This window comes from Arabidopsis thaliana (genome assembly GCF_000001735.4).
Source record: "Arabidopsis thaliana chromosome 1 sequence".
Classification (NCBI taxonomy): Eukaryota; Viridiplantae; Streptophyta; class Magnoliopsida; order Brassicales; family Brassicaceae; genus Arabidopsis; species Arabidopsis thaliana.
Window position 1 is genome coordinate 1,676,348 of NC_003070.9, and position 19,856 is coordinate 1,696,203.

Consider the following 19,856-nt stretch of genomic DNA (forward strand, 5'->3'; position numbering starts at 1 on the left):
GAAACTCATATAAATCTTATAATAAATATTTTTAAATTAGTTTCATAGATATATAAGAAATATTCAAATATTTGATACAAAAATATTAAATCCATTAAACTTTTTCTATCTTATGCAAAAGCAAACATTTTTACCAACCAATTTTTAACCATAGCTTATAGTTTTTTTATATGCTTATGTATTTTTTGTCTAGGCGCAATTAGTTTTCGTCGTTTTAAAAAGTGAACACTCAAGATATATATTTTTAAAATAAATAGTAAAATTAACATAGTTTTAGTTAAGAATTTATTAATTATTTTCTGAAAGTTTAAGCGTTAAAATTGTTTTGAATTTTGGTGAAAATCGTTATTATTTTTAAAAAATGAGTTTAAGTGTTAAATCTATATTACGCGAAAACCATATTGGACTTCAAACACCAGCTTACGGACCAACTAAGGACATGATGCGTAGGTACGGTTAGTTTTCGACGTTTTTAAAATTGAACACTTAAACCAATTTTTAAAATTAATATTGAAATTAACATAGTTTGAGTTTAATGTTTTTAAAAGTTTAAACGTTTAAAATCGTTTTAAATTTTACAGAAAATTATTCTTATTTTTTAAAATTGAATTTAAGTGTTAAATCTATATTACGCGAAAACCATATAGAACTTCGAACACCACTTACGGACCAACTAAGGACATGATGCCTAGGCGCAGTTAGTTTTCGACGTTTTTAAAATTTAATACTTAAACTAGTTTTTAAGAAGTTTTAACATGGTTTTCGTTGAAAATATGTTATTTATTATTTAAATATTTTAGTGAATTAAAATGGGAAATTCGTTTCATCAAGAAGAAGGAAAGTTTGGTGGCTGCAAAAAAAAGAAAAGGAAACTGATCACAACGGTTAGAAAAGTGACCGTTACTGTTATTTTTTACTGCAGAACAATTATTTATTAGAGAAAATTAATTATTACTAAACTAAAATCATTAATAATATCAAATATTCAATGAAGCAAAAACCTAAACACAATCTCGAGACTCCTAATGAGAATTTGAATCTAAATAAAACGAAGCTGATGATATATTCTTAATTAAAAAAAAAACCCATAGAACCTCCCTAAAAACACACACCCGAGCTTACTTGTGCACCAATCCATCATTAGCTTTGTCTTTGATCGTTAACCGGACTCAGTTGGCGTAAGAGGAACCATAGCGAGATTGAGCTGGTCATCAAAGTGGAAAGACCAGATGCGAATCTCATTGCCTTCCTTTAGACGGCATCCTTTGACCACATTATACCGCCCTGAAACCAAAATGTATAGAGGAGAGGTCCCCATGTTCCATCTCCTCAAATTCAACATATATTCCCTTCGATCAAAATTTACGAGTATCACGTCTACTCCTTCTTCACGTTCCTTATTGGCATGTTCTTCTATGATCCTTTTTTCGTCGGGGTTCAAGAATTCAAAATCTATGATCTGGCTGAAAGGCATGGAGAGACGACGGTGATGTGGTTTGACATTGGTTGCAGTCAGTTCTTTATTTATGACATTTATAGGATTTTCTCCGTACTTTACCCTCATCAACCGCACCAGCCACTCCGGTGTTGGCTCTCTCGTCCCAGAAGAAGATGCTCCTGCATCAAAACGACAGTTGGCCTTGCGTGTTGCTATCTTAGGTTTTTCTTCTGTTGGTGGGAGCAAAAGAGGACATCTCTTGCGCTTTGATGTAGATTTCGTTTGTGGTCCATCAATAATATTGGCTTTAGGAGGGTCCTCTTTAGTCACATACTCCTCTGGTGCACTAGGTAGAGATAGGAATCCTCAAGGTTCTCTTCCTTAGTGGAACTTGAATGAAAACTCTGGCTTCCCTCTCTATTGCCTCCAAAACACTCTGTTTCGTCTCCACAGGCAGTGAATGGCTCATCATGAATAGCACCCATGGTGCACCTTCTTCCTCTTCTCGACTAACCATCGTTTATCCTTCTCGTACGTGTCTTAAACGCCTAATTAATATGCCAACACACACACATATATATATATATAGGGCAAGAGTTCTCCCAATTCTATCAGGATTTGGAGGAGGTCAAATAGCCTAAGCTTTTTTCTTCTGTTCCTATAATCTATATGGGATTAGCTAGAGAAGCGAATTTCGAGATTATCCACTTTTTTTTAAAAAAGAAAAATTGTTTTCCTTCGTTTTTAATGAATAAAACAAATTCTAGTGTTAGCAAAACAAAAGATTAGGGTTTAAGGTTTAGCTATAAGCCTATAAGGGTTTTTCAATTGGTTAAAAGAGATATTCAAAGGTCTTGTTTTGCTTACGGGATAATCCATATTAAATTAAACCACTCACCTAAAACTAAAACCACACACTCTCTTCCTCTTACATTTCTGTAGCTTATTTCTTACAGCTCACGTAACAAAAAGAAACGGTCATGATTCGTTGCACTCACATAAGGTAAATAAGGAAACCGAGTCTGACTTATATACTGTATGCCTCTGAGAGACAAAAACAGAGCCGGTATTGTGTAAGTTTTTCCGGTTTGGTACATTTTTCTCTAAACCAAAATGACATGGACCAAGTGGTAAAAAATCACACAGAACCGGTAGAAACTTTGTTGAGAAAATCTCTGTTGCCAAAGCATCATCATCTCTAATGTAGTAGATCCGTCGAGAGTAAGAACTCTGACTAGAAAAATATGGAAAGAGATAATGGAAAACGTGACTGAATAAAATTCGATTTGTTTATACAATAACAAACCCACGTTTGTAGACTTGGAAAAGAGACACCTTTTATTTTTTTTTATGAACTCTTTGGTGCTAGATCATAATTGTATTCCAAAAGTTTTTTCTGTTGTGTGTAAAAAGCCCGGATTTAGAGAGAGATTTAGTTTTTTTTTTTTTTCCGGCACTTGGGTCCTTCAAAGTCTCCGCCTTCTGCCGTGTTGAAGTTCGATGGCGATAGGAGACCGCAAGAAGATTATCATCGATACTGATCCTGGAATCGGTATATACTTATCTCCTTTTCATTGGATTCGATTTGGATCTCTGTTTCTCTACTGTCATTGCCCAATATCTTTGAATCTTCTCGGATTTAGAAAATTTTGGGTTTTACTGGATTCTCTCCACTTAGTGGAACTACTTGGTTTTACTGAATCTTGGTTTACGAAAACTCTGGGAAATTAGAGATCTGAGTTTTTTTTTAAGCGTTTGACTTTACTTAAGAGAGCTATCATGAGTTTATTCTCACTGGATTTGATGATGTTGTAGATGATGCAATGGCGATATTCGTAGCTTTAAATTCACCTGAAGTTGATGTCATTGGCCTCACTACTATCTTTGGAAACGTGTATACCACTCTCGCCACTCGAAACGCCTTGCATTTGGTACCATTTCTACACCATTTTTCTCATATGGATCTCATTACGAAAATGAAGTCAATAACATTTCTTGGTTGATCTAATCATCATTGTTCTATATGCATATCTACTAGTTGGAGGTTGCGGGTAGGACCGATATTCCGGTGGCTGAAGGAACACATAAAACCTTCTTGGTATGTTTCCACTTTATGGCCTTTGATATGTTTTTGTGAGAAAGATGGATGCTATGTAATGTGTTTGAGATTCAATATATGTTTTCTAGATCTTTAGTAAGAATAATAATTCACACAAATGTGTTTAGTTCCAATCTGTGTTATAAATCAAATGGTAAGTTATATTGTGTCTTTTTCACATGTCATACCACTTAGATTTTTTAGCATTGATAACTTGTTGTCTTTTCTTCTCTAAAGAACGATACGAAGCTTCGAATAGCTGACTTTGTTCATGGAAAAGATGGGCTTGGCAACCAAAACTTCCCTCCACCTAAAGGAAAACCAATTGAAAAGTCTGGACCTGAGTTTTTAGTTGAACAAGCAAAGCTTTGCCCTGGTGAAATCACGGTTGTTGCTTTGGGACCACTAACAAATCTCGCGTTGGTAAGACTTTCTCATCCGCAATTTTTATATTCCGGTTCTTACTTATCTCTGTTCCTATCATCTTATCGGAGATTTCATTACCTTGATAATGCAGGCTGTTCAGCTTGATCCAGAGTTTTCGAAAAATGTCGGACAAATTGTTCTTCTTGGTGGAGCATTTGCAGTAAACGGAAATGTAAATCCAGCTTCGGAAGCTAATGTAAGTTCCTTCACCCGTTAAAGTAATGTGATATTCATACACATAACACATCACTTTCTATCAAAAACTCTTCTTTTAGTTTTCACATCTGTTTAACCAATTTTTTGGTTAGGGTAGATTTTTGGCGATCCCGAAGCTGCAGATATTGTGTTCACATGTGGGGCCGATATAATTGCTGTGGGAATCAATGTGACCCATCAAGTTATTATGACAGGTTATCTTGGATAATCTTTTTTCCTTATTTGATGTTTTATATTGAAAATATACAAATGCTGTCAACAGAACCGTGATGATCCTGATTGTTGCCTTTATGGCTCGAGGTTTTCATTACTTGTTGCGACCAAGAACATAATTTAGTTAAACAGAGCTTTCTAATGGCTTTTTTCCCGGTGTTTCTGCTGGATTTAGCTGATGACAAGGACAAACTAGCATCATCGAAGGGGAAATTAGCTCAATATCTCTGTAAAATCCTTGATGTGTACTATGATTATCATCTCACGGCTTACGAAATCAAAGGTACGATAATGATAATCATTTGTATGTGTGTTTATTTCATTTGGTAATAAGTTCAGTTGTACACAAAATTATATAACAAGAATTTCCACGACTACGTATTTTTATCTTAACCTCTTCTTTTTTGTGTGTGTGTGGGGCAGGTGTGTACCTTCATGATCCTGCGACGATCCTTGCGGCTTTCCTTCCTTCTCTATTCACTTATACAGAAGGAGTTGCTAGAGTGCAGACAAGTGGTATCACTAGGGGACTCACTTTACTGTACAACAATCTTAAGAGGTAAGTTTTTTTCATACATACAATACAAACATTCAAAATAGACAGTTGTGTTATATATAATAGAGGATGTAAATGTCATGTGTGGTGATGGAAAAAAACTTGTTGTTGTGATGTGAACCAGGTTTGAGGAAGCGAACGAGTGGTCAGACAAACCAACGGTAAAAGTGGCAGTGACGGTTGATGCTCCTGCAGTCGTGAAGCTCATAATGGATAGGCTTATGGAGTCTTAAACCATCTTGGGTCGTTAATTAGTTATCTCTTTCTCTTTGATGTTTCACTATTGCGAGCCATTTCTCTTGTTAAAAATAAGGCTCCTCTTGCTGCATTATTTATTTATTGTTTAATCTTTATTAAAACGAATATTATTATGTTACCAATTACCAATAATAAAGTTAAGATTTTTCCTCCGATTCCATGACTCTTCTACTACATTCAAATCTGTCACATGATTGTCCCACTTGATCCTAGTAAGGAACATGACAAGTAGTAACATTTAAGACATTTTGATATTAACTACAACAGCTGGAATAGAAGAAATCTTGAGAAAAGTCGTTACACATTCATTACTTAACTGACGAATGATATTATGTGAAAAGAAAACATTAATAGTACTATCTTAAGATAAAAAATGCAATTATGAAATTTCATATTGCCTGCCAATTGAAAAATAATGTTACCTATTGTTGAAATAAGATGCCATGCATTCGCATTTTGCACGATCTGCATGTAAATAATTAACAATAAAAAAAAACGAGAGAAATCAGAAAACTAAAGGACCTAATAATAAATTAATAAAAATAAAACAAAGGAACGTGACAAGGACTGAGAGTATAAATATATAATAATTATCTGTCTCTCTCTCTCTCAACTTTGACTGCGTCTTCCTTGGAGAATCACAAAACAAAAACATTCGTTTTTTTGTTGTTGTTGTTGTTGTTGTTTCTCTTGAGAAGCTCTCTGAAGAAGAAGACTCATGGAAACCAACAAAGACCAAGACTTTCGCTTCCGTACACTTGTCGTCTTCATATTTCTCTCTCCCTCTTCTCTTCTCTTTCTCTCTCTCTCTCTCCCACCACCACGACGTGCTCTCCTCTCATTATCATTCTCTCTCACTCTCCCTTTTCTCTTCTTCACCATTCGTCCCCATTCCCATATTCTCTCGTTCTTGAATTCCTCTGATTGTCGATGGATTCGCTAATTATCGAAGAAGAAGACGAAGAGGCGTTGGCCACGCTCGTCCCTGTTCCTCCGCGGCGTAAAACGCATTCCTATAGCCTACAATTCGATCACAAGCCTCACCATCAGATCCGCAAACACAGCCTGGACGAGGTTCCTAGATCCGCTACATTAGCATCCGAAGCCGTTTATTTCGATTCCTCCGACGACGAATTCTCCACCGGAGGTAACATCACAGAAAACGCCGCTGATGAAACCAACGCCGGAGCTGAGGAGTACACCATCGTTAATCCTCCTCCCAATGTCGGTCTTGGGGATGACGACACCGAGCCATTACCTGAATTTATCGGCGCTGGTGGCGGTTCCGGGATATTTAAGGTCCCGGTGCGCGCGGCGGTGCATCCCGGACGTCCGCCGTGTCTTGAGCTGAGGCCGCATCCGTTGAGGGAGACGCAGACTGGGAGATTCTTGAGGAACATTGCTTGTACGGAGACGCAGCTTTGGGCTGGTCAAGAGAATGGTATCAGGTTTTGGAATTTGGAAGATGCGTATGAGGCTGGGTGTGGGATTGGTGGCCAGGTCCCGCGAGGGGATGAGGATACGGCGCCGTTTCATGAGTCTGTTACTACTTCTCCAACAATGTGTTTGGTGGCTGACCAAAGCAACAAGCTTTTGTGGAGTGGTCACAAGGATGGCAAAATCCGGGCTTGGAAGATGGATCAGAGCTCTGTTTCTCATGATGATGATGATTCTGATCCTTTCAAGGAGCGTGTCTCCTGGCTAGCTCATCGTGGTCCTGTCAATTCCATTGTCATTAGCTCTTATGGTTAGTTGTTTTTGCTTTAGACTATGATTGATTGATCTGAAAAATATGTTCTTTCTCTAATCTTGCTTATGCTTGTGGTTGTGATGTAGGTGATATGTGGTCATGTTCTGAAGGAGGTGTTATAAAAATATGGCCTTGGGATACGTTAGAGAAATCTCTGCTGCTTAAACCGGAGGAGAAACACATGGCTGCTCTATTAGTGGAGAGATCTGCCATTGACCTAAGGAGCCAAGTTACTGTAAATGGGACATGTAGCATATCTTCCTCAGAAGTCAAGTTTTTGTTAGCTGATTCAGTAAGAGCTAAAGTGTGGGCTGTGCAGTCACTCTCATTCTCAATCTGGTAAGTAGGCTTTTATTTTTCTCACATTGGTTGAAGGACTGGGTCTTTTCAGTCACTTGTTGATGATCATTATGAGAGATTTATGTGCGCAGGGATGCTCGGAGTAAAGACCTTCTGAAAGTTTTAAATGTTGACGGGCAAGTTGAGAATCGTGGGGATCTGCCACCTATACAAGACCAACAAGTTGATGATGAAATGAAACTGAAGTTCTTCTCAGCTTCAAAAAGGGAAAAGCCACAGGGCTTTCTGCAGCGATCACGTAATGCCATAATGGGAGCGGCAGGAGCTGTTCGCCGAGTCGCCACTAGAAGTGCAGGAGCGTTTTCGGAAGATACTAGGAAAACAGAAGCTATCGTGTTAGCTGTAGATGGAACAATTTGGACTGGAAGCATAAGTGGCCTAATTGTTCAGTGGGATGGAAATGGAAACCGCTTGCGAGATGTGAATCACCATCACCGGCCTGTTTTGTGCTTTTGCACTTTTGGTGATCGAATATATGTGGGTTATGCAAGTGGCTACATCCAGGTCTTGGATTTAGACGGAAAGCTAATTTCAAGCTGGGTTTCACACAATGAACCTGTGATAAAGCTAGCAGCAGGTGGTGGTTTCATTTTCAGTCTGGCCACTCATGGTGGAGTACGAGGATGGTATGTGACATCTCCAGGACCCCTGGACAACATAATCCGAACGGAATTGTCTCAGAAGGAAACTTTATATGCCAGACAAGACAATGTTAGAATTTTAATTGGTACCTGGAATGTTGGTCAAGGAAGGGCTTCACATGATGCACTTATGTCGTGGCTGGGCTCTGTCACTTCAGATGTAGGCATTGTCGCTGTTGGGTTGCAAGAGGTGGAGATGGGGGCAGGCTTCCTTGCCATGTCTGCTGCTAAAGAAACGGTAACTCCTTTTATTCCATTTGACTTTATTTGGACTAAAACTTTTTCCACAACGCGAAGCACTTGAAGGTCAAAGTATCACCTCATATTTGGGACGCGTGTAGGTTGGACTTGAAGGAAGTGCCGTGGGGCAATGGTGGATTGATGCAATTGGAAAAGCCCTTGATGAGAAAAACACTTTCGAGCGTATGGGTTCAAGGCAGTTGGCAGGACTTCTGATATCTCTTTGGTAAGTGAATGTTCTGTCATGACATGTTGCATTCTCGTGCTTGTCATTCAACACTTTTGCAAGGTTTCCAATCAGCAGTTGTGTATCATCTATGATTAACCAACCTATTGTGTGCTGTAATTTTCTGCTTTAGGGCGAGGAAGGATATTAGAACTCATGTTGGAGATCTTGATGTTGCAGCAGTTCCATGTGGTTTTGGCCGTGCCATTGGCAACAAGGTATGTCTTACTTCAATTCCCACTTCTTCAAATCTGATTATGATACTACATACATTCAGGCCTTTAGGATTCAGTACTTCAGTTTTTATTTGTTCTTGTGAAGTTGCAAATGAGAAAGTTATATATGAAATGTGTTGCTTACTTACAATGTTTATGACCCACTGAATGATAACACAATTACAGGAAAAAACTTAGCCTTTTGCCACAATGTGTAATCTCTTCTATCTGGCTAAGATGTAGATGACAATGCGATATAGATGTTAATTCAAATTTAGTTCTCTATGAGGTACTTGTTCCGTTTACACGCATTAATGTCCTACTTGTCAAATAGGGAGGTGTAGGTCTGAGAATCAGAGTTTATGACCGAATAATGTGCTTTGTGAATTGCCACTTGGCTGCACACTTGGAGGCGGTTAATCGCAGAAACGCAGATTTCAATCACATTTTTCGATTGATGGTCTTTTCCCGAGGACAAAATCTAAGTAACGCTGCAGCTGGTATGGTGCCGTACCTGTTTTTGTCTTGCTCACTTGGCTTTTCCACATATTTATTTTGGCTGCTTTATTCTTCTGGTTTGCCATGGGCCCTCTCTCTTGCAGCTGGTGTCTCAACTTCAGCTTATACAACAAAGAGTAACACTGTATGTTCTTATCATATCACCTTTACTCCTGAGTTTATGTTGTTTGCTCCTTAAATTTGTATTTAACATGTTTCTCTGTTTTCCAGATTCCAAGCACCGGCGCTGAAGAAATCAAGTCTGATCTTGCAGCAGCAGACATGGTCGCATTTTTTGGCGATTTCAACTATAGACTGTTTGGTATAACCTATGATGAAGCAAGGGACTTCATTTCACAGCGATCCTTCGATTGGCTCAGAGAAAGAGACCAACTTAGAGCAGAGATGAAGGTTGGAAAAGTCTTCCAAGGAATGCGCGAGGCATTAATCACTTTCCCTCCCACTTACAAATTTGAAAGGAATCGCTCAGGCCTTGGAGGTAAAAGTGGATTTGATACATAAGATATGAATTTGAAAAAATTGAAGCAGTTTTGCTCTGCTCTGTTCTCTGCATTTTTTCCTCTGTTTTGTAAGAGATGGTGGCTCCAAAAAAACTGAATCTTTCTGTGCTGTGTACTCTCCAGGATATGATTCAGGGGAGAAAAAGCGAATTCCTGCGTGGTGTGACCGAGTTATATATAGAGACACTCAATCTAGCCCATTCTCTGAGAGCAATTTGCAATGCCCTGTAGTTTCATCAGTCATAATGTATGGTTTCATGACGACCTTTCTGATGTTTCTCGCTTTTTCCGGTCTCTTCAATGTGTTTTCTCCATTCTAACTTCCCACCTGCGTGTTTCAACAGGTATGAAGCTTGCATGGATGTTACTGAGAGCGATCACAAACCCGTGCGCTGCAAATTTCATGCGACAATAGCTCATGTTGATAAATCTGTGCGGAGACAGGAACTGGGGAAAATAATAAGGTCTAATGAGAAGATTTTATCCATATTCGAAGATTTAAGATTTGTTCCAGAAACTTCTGTGAGCACCAACAACATTGTTCTTCAGAGTCAGGACACAGTCATCCTAACAATCACAAACAATTCACCCACGAGCCAAGCCATATTTAACATTCTGTGCGGTGGCCAGGCTGTAGTTAAGGATGACGGAGAAGATGCTGACTACAATCCACGAGGCTCCTTTGGTCTACCACGCTGGCTCGAGGTATTAAATTCTCTTTTGACGCCAAATGAAGATTCTTGTAGTATTCAAGATTTAGTGATATACAAGAATTTTTTTCTTTTAGGTTTCTCCCGCAGCAGGGATAATAAATCCAGAAGGATCCGTAGACGTTAAAGTTCATCACGAAGATTTTTACTCAATGGAGGAATATGTTGATGGCATCCCACAGAATTGGTGGTGCGAAGACACTCGAGATAAAGAAGCAATCCTGATGGTGAACATTCGAGGAAGCTGCTCAACAACATTGAGAAGCCACTCTGTCAAAGTCCGTCACTGCTTCTCAGCCAGAGTATGTCTCCTTGAGAACAGACCCACGAACCTAACAAAGAACTTAGGTGGTTCACGTCGTTACCCAACAGATATTACCCGTAATGGAAGCACTAGACCAAGAACTGAAGACTCGGTTAGACGAGGTAAAAGCCGGTGATGAGCTCTTGTGACTTTGACAGTTTTAACTAGATCTTAGAGCAGAAGAACAACAAAGTCATCACAAGACAAATGCATCAGGTGAAGAATCGCTTTTATTCATTCGTTGATTCTTTAGAAAATTCATTTTGTGTCAGAAATTGTAGATTTGCTTTGAGACTGTTCCTCAGGTAGCATGTATTCAACTTTTGTATCTCCTCACTTGAATCTAAACTACAGGTACGTGACCCATGTATACATTTGTTACTCTTACACTAAATTGCCTGTTCTGGAGATTTTAGTCTCAGAGTGCATACATTCTCTTGTTGAATTCGCCGTTGAGAATCTCTGACTCTGAAGGCATATGAGATAGTGAGAAAGATTTCGATTTGCTTCTCTCTTTCCTTAAGCTTTTCAGTTTAGATTCCTCGATCCTATGCATGACCACACAGTAACACATTGCACCTATCGTGGTTAGCATAATCGTCCCGCCAATAATCGTTGCACAAATCGCCAGCCAAATGTCCTCCTTACCCACAACGATAAACGAAAGAGAAACAAAGGCTACGGATATGAACAAACAAGCCAACCACATGAGCTTGTTGATCACAAACACAAGATTCTTCTTTGCCTTCTGCTCAATCACCACAACTGAAGTCTGCACCACAACAACAGCCAAAGATATGAACAGCGCCAAGCTGTCAAATATGAAGAAGACTAAAAACGGGGCTTTGCCGGCTATGCGGGCTTCTCCTAATAACAACAGTCCCTTTGTTCTGTCTTCTTCATATTGCCCAGGAATGGTGAAGATTGCTGCAAATGCAACTGTTGCAATTAGGACAGCCACAACGGTTGCAGAGTTTATAGCGTTGTTTAAACCATTGATGTGAAGCTTCTTCAGTCTCTTTGCGATTCTCCGCACCCTAACACCCGTTTGGCGAGACTGTTGGAGCTGAGACTGTACCTCGTGTTTAATGTCACTGACCGTTTGGTTAAGTTGCTTAGCCGGGTTTCGAGGCTTCCCAAGATCTTTAGCTGTTGCAGCTCCTGCTTCCTTCAGAACCGACACAAGCTCTGGATTTCCAATCTTTTCGGCTATATCAAGTGCAGTATCTCCAGCCTTATTCATAGCATTAAGGTTAATTCCATCAAATGATACCAAACATCTCACTATCTGCAAGCAAAGGCAAAATGCAGTTCATCAGAATTCTTGTAGATTGAGAAACTGAGGGGAGGGGGAATTAGCGATGATGATACCTTAATACGGCCTTTGTTTGTGGCAGTGTGCAACGGCGTATTCCCTTTACTATCCTCAACACTCAAAATCGCAGGATCAGGTTTCACCAACTCAAGAACAATCCCTTCGTTCTGACCTTTGACAGCCATGTGAAGCGCTGTTTGTCCCTTCTTATCAGTTCTAAACCCGATGCTTGCATCATTACCTATCAAAGACTTAACCACTTCTCTGTGCCCCATTCGCGCTGCAGAATGAAGTGCGGTTTTACCATTGTTCTTAGCTATCTTAGCTAAATGAGAATCCGTCTTTAAAAGAAGATTCACCACATCAGTGTGTCCTTGTGAAGCAGCCGTGTGCAATGCAGTTGTACACGATAGATCCACCGTCATAGCCAGATTCGGAAATGTCTCCAACAATTTCTTCAATGCCTCTGCAAAAGACAGCACACATTCAAAGATATATGTCAAGAAGGTGTACAACAATAACAAGGTCTTCAAGTTATTATCAGATTCTCTAAAGTTTCATTTACCAATATGGCCTTGTTTTGCAGCGACATGGAAAGGATCAAAACCGTTGCGAGCTTTAACTGATGCAGTATCAAGATCCATATGTTTCAACATCTCTTCAACAACTAATGAATGCCCATTTTCTGCTGCACTATAAAGAGGGGTCTCTCCTTCTAGATTCTGCTTTGATGACAACTCCTTCAACTCTTCAATGCCGTTACAAGCTCGAATCAATTCCATAACCTTTCCCAAATTCCCCGTTCGAGCTGCGAGATGAAGAGGAGAATCTCCTCTTTTACCAGGTGAGTCAGTCTTCTTCTTCCTCTCACCACCAACATTCATGAAACTTAACTGTCTCTCCATTACTACCCTAAAGCTTTTCTGCTTCTCAACAAACCCACGAAAGCTTCTCTGCCTCTCCATTGCCCTCTCCTGTTTCTCCATTGCTCTTCCTTTGATTCCATGTTTCTCAACAACATTCACAGCTAGGAAACTAACTTGCTTGTCCAAAGCTCTTCCCTTTCTCACCTGATTCTCTGCACCAACGCATCTGAGACTCTGCTGTTCCTCCACAGAGTTACCTCGAACGCTCTCTTGCTTCTCCATAACAGGAACCAGAGAACTCATGGTATGCTTCTCCCTTAGATTACACAAAGATCTTGAATAACAACTTTTTCTCCCAAATCTGAAAGATGCCAACTTTGTTTGAAGAATCCGTGAGCTCTTTTCCAGCAACCCGTGTTTCGTAATAACAGAACCAGCTTGAAAATGGAAAACCCTGACTTCCCTGTGATTTCCAGATTTCTTGTAAAGATTCAAACCGATGTGATGAAAGAAGAGAGAGAAAAAAAAAAAAGGTTGCAGCTGATTTCAGTAGAGTGTAGCTGAAACCCAATAGATTGATTTGTAAATCTCAATGCTTTTTGTGGGCAAATCATGTAAGATTCTCAGGATATAGAGATAGAGAGAGAGACTGTGATGAGTGACTGCATCTTCAGCTGTTTTCTTTATTAATTTCGCTAAACTTCCAAAATCTTTAGTAATATTAGTGATTACTTTTTCTTTTGAGTTTTGAAGCAACAAATTCTTAATTACTATGTCAATTATCTCCAGTTTAAAACTTTATATCCAGTTAAAGCTTCTTTTCTCTAATTTCTTTATATTTTTGTTGTCCAAATCAAAGACCAAAAAGCAAAAGCACAATGTGATGGTGACAACAAGTCAAAGTCTTCCACTTTGTTGGTTACTGAAAATAATATTTTATTAATAAAAAAAAAAAAATTGTATGTTACAGAAATTGGTGATCATATACCTTGTTACAGAAAACTATTTGAAAAATCAGTTTCCTAATAACATTTCACAGTGATATCATCTTAACCCCAAATAAATTCATCGATTTAGACAACTAGTAGGTTGAATAACACCAAGATTTTTCCCAACAGCATTGAAGCACAAGGAAGTAGCAGGAGTTCCTTTGTTGTAAGTAAGCTTTATGTCTTGTAATGTGATTCCCGTGCATGGATTGCTCTTGCTACACACCAGCTTCATTGCTTCCTGCGTCGCCGAAGTTCCTTGTATGTTCTTGTACGTCACTTGGGTTATCTTCACCCCCGAATGCTAATACATACCATAAACATAATAAATCTTTAGTTATTTGACTAAGTTGATAATTTGATATAGCATATTTGATTAGTCTGAAATTGATCAAAAATATGATATGGATATACCTCAGTAGGGCAACCTTGGTTGGACGGACAATAGTTTTGGTCGATTATGATAGGGTTTTGGACGTTCCTCATGATTAGATTTTGAAAGAAGACGTTTCTAACGAATCCGGTACTCGGCCTCGCCCATGACTTTATCCTCACGCCGTTTTGTGATCCGGTGAATACCGAACTCGATACTGTCACGTTCTCTACTCCGTCTTCGTTTAACTGCTTTGCCAAACTCCCGATGCTGCCAGTCATCACATCATCATATGAGTTGTGACCAGAGTGAGTGAAGGCAATATTGCTAGTTTTTTTTTTGTTGGAAATTCATGATTCCTAACAATTAATGATATATTTACATAATTTACTCTAAGGAATTAGACGGTGGTGTATACCTAACCCCGTGACCTGGGCCACAAGCAAGCTTGGAAATTAGGAAGTTGCGGGTCCCCTGACCGATAGCAACACAATCGTCTCCGGTCTGAACGGTGCTTCCGGTTAATGTGACTCCAGTGGAGAACTGAACGGTGAAGCCGTCAGTGTTTGGGCTGTCTCCGGGAGCCACCAGCCTAATGTTACGGACGGCCACATTGGTGCAACCGTTGAGGGTCATATGGCTAACCTGGCTGTTCATCGATTTCACTCCACTTATGATCACGTCTTTTGCGGAGTTGAACGATATTGACTACAGTAATTAATATATAAACGCCATAGATTAATAATAAGATTATAAATATTTCATTTTATTTTGACCAAAGAATCCATTTCCTTGTCCAAAAATCATTATCATAATAGTTATTATATGCTTATAAAATAAATTCCTAAAAATGGCATGGATAGATCATATTGAAAATTAAATGTGCCTGAATTAATATAGTTGAAAACTATCAACTAATTCCTTTTTTTTTTTAATCGTAAGTAAATGATTGGAATAAAGATATGTTATTTGACTATTAAAAAAAATATATTGACTTATTTAGTTATTACTAATCAATAATGATTAAAGCTATTTGTTGCTCTTTTGCATTCTGGTGGCGCTTATGTATGAATGTCAGATTGTTGTTTTTATTTACAATAACTATAGATAGAGGAGAAGCATATGTACCCTAACACCGGGAGGACAATTCTGGCCAGATTTCCGGCAAGACCAGAACCCACTACCTCGAGCGTCAAAAGTCCCACCGACCAGTGAGAATCTGTTAACCTTGTTGAAGAGAATCCAGGAACCGGAATTGCCAAAGGTCCTATAATCTTCCGGAGCAACGACGGTTCCGGTCACTTGAAATGTGATTTTGCTCTTGCATGGCCCTCCAAACGTTATTACCTTCAACAAAAATGTCCCCGTGGGGACCACCACCGTGGCTGATGCTGCCGAGCCACAAGCCCCTTGCCATGCCTTTAGGAATGCTGCTGTGGAATCGGTGACTCCGTCTGGTTTGGCCCCGAAGCTCACGACGTTGAAAACAATGGAGGCGCTGCTCGAGACATCGATGAAGGTGAGAAGTGTGAAGATAAGTGGAAATGTTATAGCTGATTTTGTCATTTTTTATATGTGAGTTTGAGTTTATGTTTGTGTTTGTGTTTGTGTTTGTGTTTGAATTGATTTGATTTGATGCATGGGTATATATAGGGAGAGAGAGCATAATTATTTTGGTTCGTTATTGGAGTCTATGGTACAATTAAGTACATGTGATATCTATATGATAAGAGGTTGTGAATATTTTATGATTGATAAAAGAGTTTACATTTCCAATCATTAGGTGCACACATGGTTGATATCGTACTTTTAGGAGCAACGGTCGTTGTATGAACGATGACATTTTTGCACATTATCAATTTCCCATATAACATGGGCCATATACGTATGTGTATATGTATTATATTCTTGGTACATGTTGTTTTTATATATTGATGAACAAAATAAATACGTGGAAACCCACTCAGCGATTGATTAGAACATAAACCGTATATAACGTTAATTCTATAGAGAACCAACAATACTAAATGAAGAAAACTATCATTTGTGCATAAATAGAAACTCAGCCATAAACTAAGAGAAAGAAACTCAACCAAAACCCCTATAGAGTGCAGAGTTGATTTTTTTTTTTTTTTTTGTTATCGACACAAAATTTACAAACTCCTGAAAGAACTACCATAAAAATAGGAATTCTTTATAAAAAAAATAGTAGTAACAAAATTAAATGAATAATATCTATCCTAATCTTTAGAGTATTCTTTTTATCAATAAAGTATTACTTTTCTCCAAGAAGGTAAAATGATCATGGAACAAAATCCTTAAAAACTTTAATTTTATCAAAATTTCAACAAAGAGAAGAACAATATAATCCATTAAAAGAACAATTTGTCATCTGCCATTTCCTTGCAGCTATATGCAAAACTTATGTTTTGGAAGTATTAGGAACACTTTCAGAACCAAGATTTTCTGATCGAAGGCCAATATAAACAAACATTAAGTAGTTGAGCAAATCTTACAATCTTTCGATTTGTACATATATGCACATTACGGGTGAATGTTGTTATAGTTAGCCATTTTATACTCTCTTTTTTTTTAACGACCATATACAAAACGGTAATATTGTGAAATTAAATTTAAAATGTAGGTAAAAAGTGATCAAAATATGTATAAATGACGACATCACCTCATTTTTATATGAGATGACATGTGATCAACTTAGCAGTTGACCGAAAAAAAAAAAGACGTGTGATTAACTAGCTCACAAATTATTGAAACCAACCCAATCATATTCGTTAATCATTCTGATCAGAATTACAGAAAGTCAATATTATATATATTAGCTAATTGTAGTTGTTGACATTTTGAATTCAACAGCCCTAAATATGATTCTTGCGCCGCTCTAGTTGAATTCATTGATTGGTTGTTGTTGTATCTACAGAATGAATAAGAGGTAAGACGAGAGAAGAGACAACAGTCGAACGGAGAATCTGCTACAAGGTAGAGAGACCGAGGAAGCAGGTGATTCCCATGTGAGATTCTTTTAGTCCTAAGCCCTGAAGAGTGTGACCATCTTTAGCTCTTAAACTATTTAGCAACCATATACATACACATTATTCCTTTTCTTTTCTTTATTAATTAAAAAAAAAAGTTTCCAAAATATATAATCATCACAAATGGGCTTTGTAACGGGCCAATACAACTTCTCGGATTACAAAAAACGGAAGCAGAAGCTCCGGCAAAAATTCTTTTTCTCAGTTTCTTCTAGATTTGTCTTATATTTTGCTTTTAAAGCCAGCTCTCTGCTGACCGGAAAAAAAAACAAGTACTGTACAATGTTATTGTGATAAGTCAACGTCTTCCAGTTTCTCAGTTATTAAATTTTATTTACTAATGAAAATATAGCTAAATAATTTGTAATTGCTTGACAAAAAAAAATAAAAAAAATTGTAATTTTGTTGAGAAAAAAAAATTGTAATTTTGTAAGCTGCAGTTTTTTTTTTTTTTTTTTTGAAAAGTTGATCAGTTGTTACAGAAACAAGAACCTTTGGTACTCTCAAACCGATTGATATCCAAAACTGATTTGCATCGAATCACCGTTCTAATTAATCTAATAATCGTCACGGTAACATTACAATTGAAAGATGAAAGGTCAAATCCCTAATAACATTTTACCATTTCATCTTACAACAAATTAAATAACTTTACACCAAGATATTAATTTGATATCATCGGTTTAGACAACTAGTAGGTTGAATAACACCAAGACTTTTCCCAACAGCATTGAAACAGAAGGAAGTAGCAGGAGTTCCTTTGTTGTAAGTAAGCTTAATGTCCTGTAATGTGATTCCTGTGCATGGACTGCTCTTGCTACACACCAGCTTCATTGCTTCCTGTGTCGCCGACGTTCCTTGTATGTTCTTATATGTCACTTGGCTTATCTTCACCCCAGAATACTAATACATACGAAAACATAATTAATCGTTAGTTATTTGACTAAGTCGTTATAACATATTTGGATTGATCTGATAAAAGAATGCGATATGGATATTGGATATATACCTCATTAGGGCAACCTTCGTGAGTAGGACAATAGTTTTGGTCGATTATGATTGGGTTTTCGACGTTCTTCATGACTAGGTCTTGGAAGAAGACGGTTCTAACGAATCCGTTACTCGGCCTCGCCCATGACTTTATTCTCACGCCGTTTTGTGATCCGGTGAATACCGAACTCGATACTGTCACGTTCTCTACTCCGTCTTCTTTCAGTTCCTTCGCCAAGCTCCCTATGCTGCAAATGCAATCGTCATCACATAATCATATGAGTTATTTGCTAACTTGAGTTTGAAATTCATTATTTTCTCAGAGTTAATAATTTATACTATTTGCAATTTGTTCATAGATCATTATGAAAATTAAGAGCGTGTGTTGTGTATACCTAACCCCGTGACCCGGGCCACAAGCAAGTTTGGTGATGAGGAGGTTGCGGGTACCAGGGCCGATAGCAACACAATCATCTCCGGTCTGAACGGTGCTTCCGGTGAATGTGACCCCGGTGGAGTGCTGAACGTGGAAACCGTCGGTGTTTGGGCTGTTTCCAGGAGCCACTAGCTTGACGTTACGGACGACCACATTGGTGCAACCATTGAGGGTCATATGGGTGACCTGGCTGTTCATGGATTTCACTCCACTTATGATCACGTCTTTTGCCGAGTTGAACGATATTGACTACAATAATGCATCAAAGATTTTATGAGATTGGTTTCGCCGGTCAAATTTTAATATAGTAACTAGGACGTAGCCAAATGGAGTTTAATACATAATTAAAAAAATGTTTGCTTATTCTTTTCTTTTTTTTCAATGTTTGTTTATTCATCTTACAAATTTAGAATTTTTATAATATATTGGATTATAAATATGTTATTTTTTAAATAAGCCTAATATTTTAGTTGACGTACATATATTTATATATCACGCATATATATGTAAGTATGCATTTAAATTCAAACTAGAGAGGAAAAACACTAAAAAGTTCAAACTAGAGATAGAGGAGAGATGCATACTCTAACACCGGGAGGACAATTCTGACCAGATTTCCGGCAAGACCAGAACCCATTAGCTCGAGCGTCGAAAGTCCCACCGACCAGTGAGAATCTGTTAACCTTATTGAAGAGAATCCAGAAGCCAGAATTGCCAAAGGTCCTGTAATCTTCCGGAGCAATGACGGTTCCAGCCACTTGAAATGTGATTTTGCTCTTGCATGGTCCTCCAAACGTTATTACCTTCAACAGAAATGTCCCCTTGGGGACCACCACCGTGGCTGAAGATGCTGAGACACAAGCCCCTTGCCATGCCTTGAGGAATGCTCCGGTAGAATCGGTGACTCCGTCCGGTTTGGCACCGAAGCTAACGACGTTGAAAACGTTGGAGGCGCTAATCGAGACATCAATGAAGGTGAGAAGTGTGAAGAGAAGGGAAAATCTTATAACTGATTTTGTCATTTCTTATATGTGAGTTTGAGTTTGTGTTTGAATTGATTTTGATGCATCATGCATGGGTATATATCTATATAAAGCGAGAGAGAGCATGATTGGTTCGTTATTGGAGTCTATGGTACAATTAAGTACATGTGCGTTACGTTTTTAT

The 19,856-nt window shown here is 38.3% G+C and overlaps 6 protein-coding genes and 1 long non-coding RNA gene across 10 annotated transcripts; 2 read left to right on the plus strand and 5 right to left on the minus strand.

Moving 5' to 3' along the window:
• Positions 1-1,159: 1,159 nt before the first annotated feature.
• On the minus strand, positions 1,160-1,923 carry AT1G05615 (B3 domain protein (DUF313); the record flags this gene model as incomplete). The annotated part of the gene is made up of 3 exons (NM_148437.1): positions 1,160-1,459; positions 1,554-1,617; positions 1,769-1,923. The coding sequence occupies 3 exons, from the start codon at positions 1,921-1,923 to the stop codon at positions 1,160-1,162; spliced, it is 519 nt and encodes a 172-aa protein (NP_683278.1).
• Positions 1,924-2,533: 610 nt separating this feature from the next.
• URH2 (uridine-ribohydrolase 2) lies at positions 2,534-5,363 on the plus strand. 2 transcript variants are annotated; one of them, NM_100442.5, is made up of 9 exons: positions 2,534-2,990; positions 3,254-3,369; positions 3,477-3,536; positions 3,774-3,959; positions 4,054-4,158; positions 4,276-4,372; positions 4,567-4,674; positions 4,815-4,950; positions 5,072-5,363. In NM_100442.5, the coding sequence occupies exons 1-9, from the start codon at positions 2,939-2,941 to the stop codon at positions 5,178-5,180; spliced, it is 969 nt and encodes a 322-aa protein (NP_563745.1). In that variant the 5' UTR covers positions 2,534-2,938; the 3' UTR covers positions 5,181-5,363. The 2 variants fall into 2 exon arrangements, with proteins under 2 accessions (NP_563745.1, NP_001117234.1); NM_001123762.2 differs by lacking the exon at positions 2,534-2,990 and having other exon boundaries at positions 3,059-3,369.
• A 513-nt stretch (positions 5,364-5,876) lies between these two features.
• Positions 5,877-11,016, plus strand: 5PTASE13 (Endonuclease/exonuclease/phosphatase family protein). 3 transcript variants are annotated; one of them, NM_001035899.2, is made up of 11 exons: positions 5,882-6,952; positions 7,042-7,294; positions 7,387-8,194; positions 8,298-8,422; positions 8,556-8,640; positions 8,972-9,137; positions 9,240-9,280; positions 9,367-9,634; positions 9,780-9,903; positions 10,001-10,361; positions 10,444-11,016. In NM_001035899.2, the coding sequence occupies exons 1-11, from the start codon at positions 6,136-6,138 to the stop codon at positions 10,804-10,806; spliced, it is 3,411 nt and encodes a 1,136-aa protein (NP_001030976.1). In that variant the 5' UTR covers positions 5,882-6,135; the 3' UTR covers positions 10,807-11,016. The 3 variants fall into 3 exon arrangements, with proteins under 3 accessions (NP_172054.3, NP_001030976.1, NP_001322440.1); NM_100443.5 differs by having other exon boundaries at positions 5,877-6,952; positions 8,972-9,280; NM_001331561.1 differs by having other exon boundaries at positions 6,029-6,952; positions 9,780-10,361.
• A 72-nt stretch (positions 11,017-11,088) lies between these two features.
• AT1G05640 (Ankyrin repeat family protein) lies at positions 11,089-13,608 on the minus strand (the record flags this gene model as incomplete). Its single annotated transcript, NM_100444.2, has 3 exons — positions 12,551-13,608; positions 12,042-12,451; positions 11,089-11,958 (listed from the first exon to the last, which is right to left on the minus strand). The coding sequence occupies exons 1-3, from the start codon at positions 13,152-13,154 to the stop codon at positions 11,089-11,091; spliced, it is 1,884 nt and encodes a 627-aa protein (NP_172055.1). The 5' UTR covers positions 13,155-13,608.
• Positions 13,609-13,654: 46 nt separating this feature from the next.
• Positions 13,655-15,832, minus strand: AT1G05650 (Pectin lyase-like superfamily protein). The gene is made up of 4 exons (NM_100445.2): positions 15,342-15,832; positions 14,632-14,921; positions 14,255-14,483; positions 13,655-14,144 (listed from the first exon to the last, which is right to left on the minus strand). The coding sequence occupies exons 1-4, from the start codon at positions 15,777-15,779 to the stop codon at positions 13,917-13,919; spliced, it is 1,185 nt and encodes a 394-aa protein (NP_172056.1). The 5' UTR covers positions 15,780-15,832; the 3' UTR covers positions 13,655-13,916.
• Positions 15,833-17,128: 1,296 nt separating this feature from the next.
• AT1G04403 lies at positions 17,129-17,457 on the minus strand. The gene has a single exon (NR_138709.1). It is a non-coding gene; the product is annotated as an other RNA (long non-coding RNA).
• A 265-nt stretch (positions 17,458-17,722) lies between these two features.
• AT1G05660 (Pectin lyase-like superfamily protein) lies at positions 17,723-19,844 on the minus strand. Its single transcript, NM_100446.2, has 4 exons — positions 19,274-19,844; positions 18,649-18,938; positions 18,273-18,501; positions 17,723-18,166 (listed from the first exon to the last, which is right to left on the minus strand). The coding sequence occupies exons 1-4, from the start codon at positions 19,709-19,711 to the stop codon at positions 17,939-17,941; spliced, it is 1,185 nt and encodes a 394-aa protein (NP_172057.1). The 5' UTR covers positions 19,712-19,844; the 3' UTR covers positions 17,723-17,938.
• Positions 19,845-19,856: the final 12 nt, after the last annotated feature.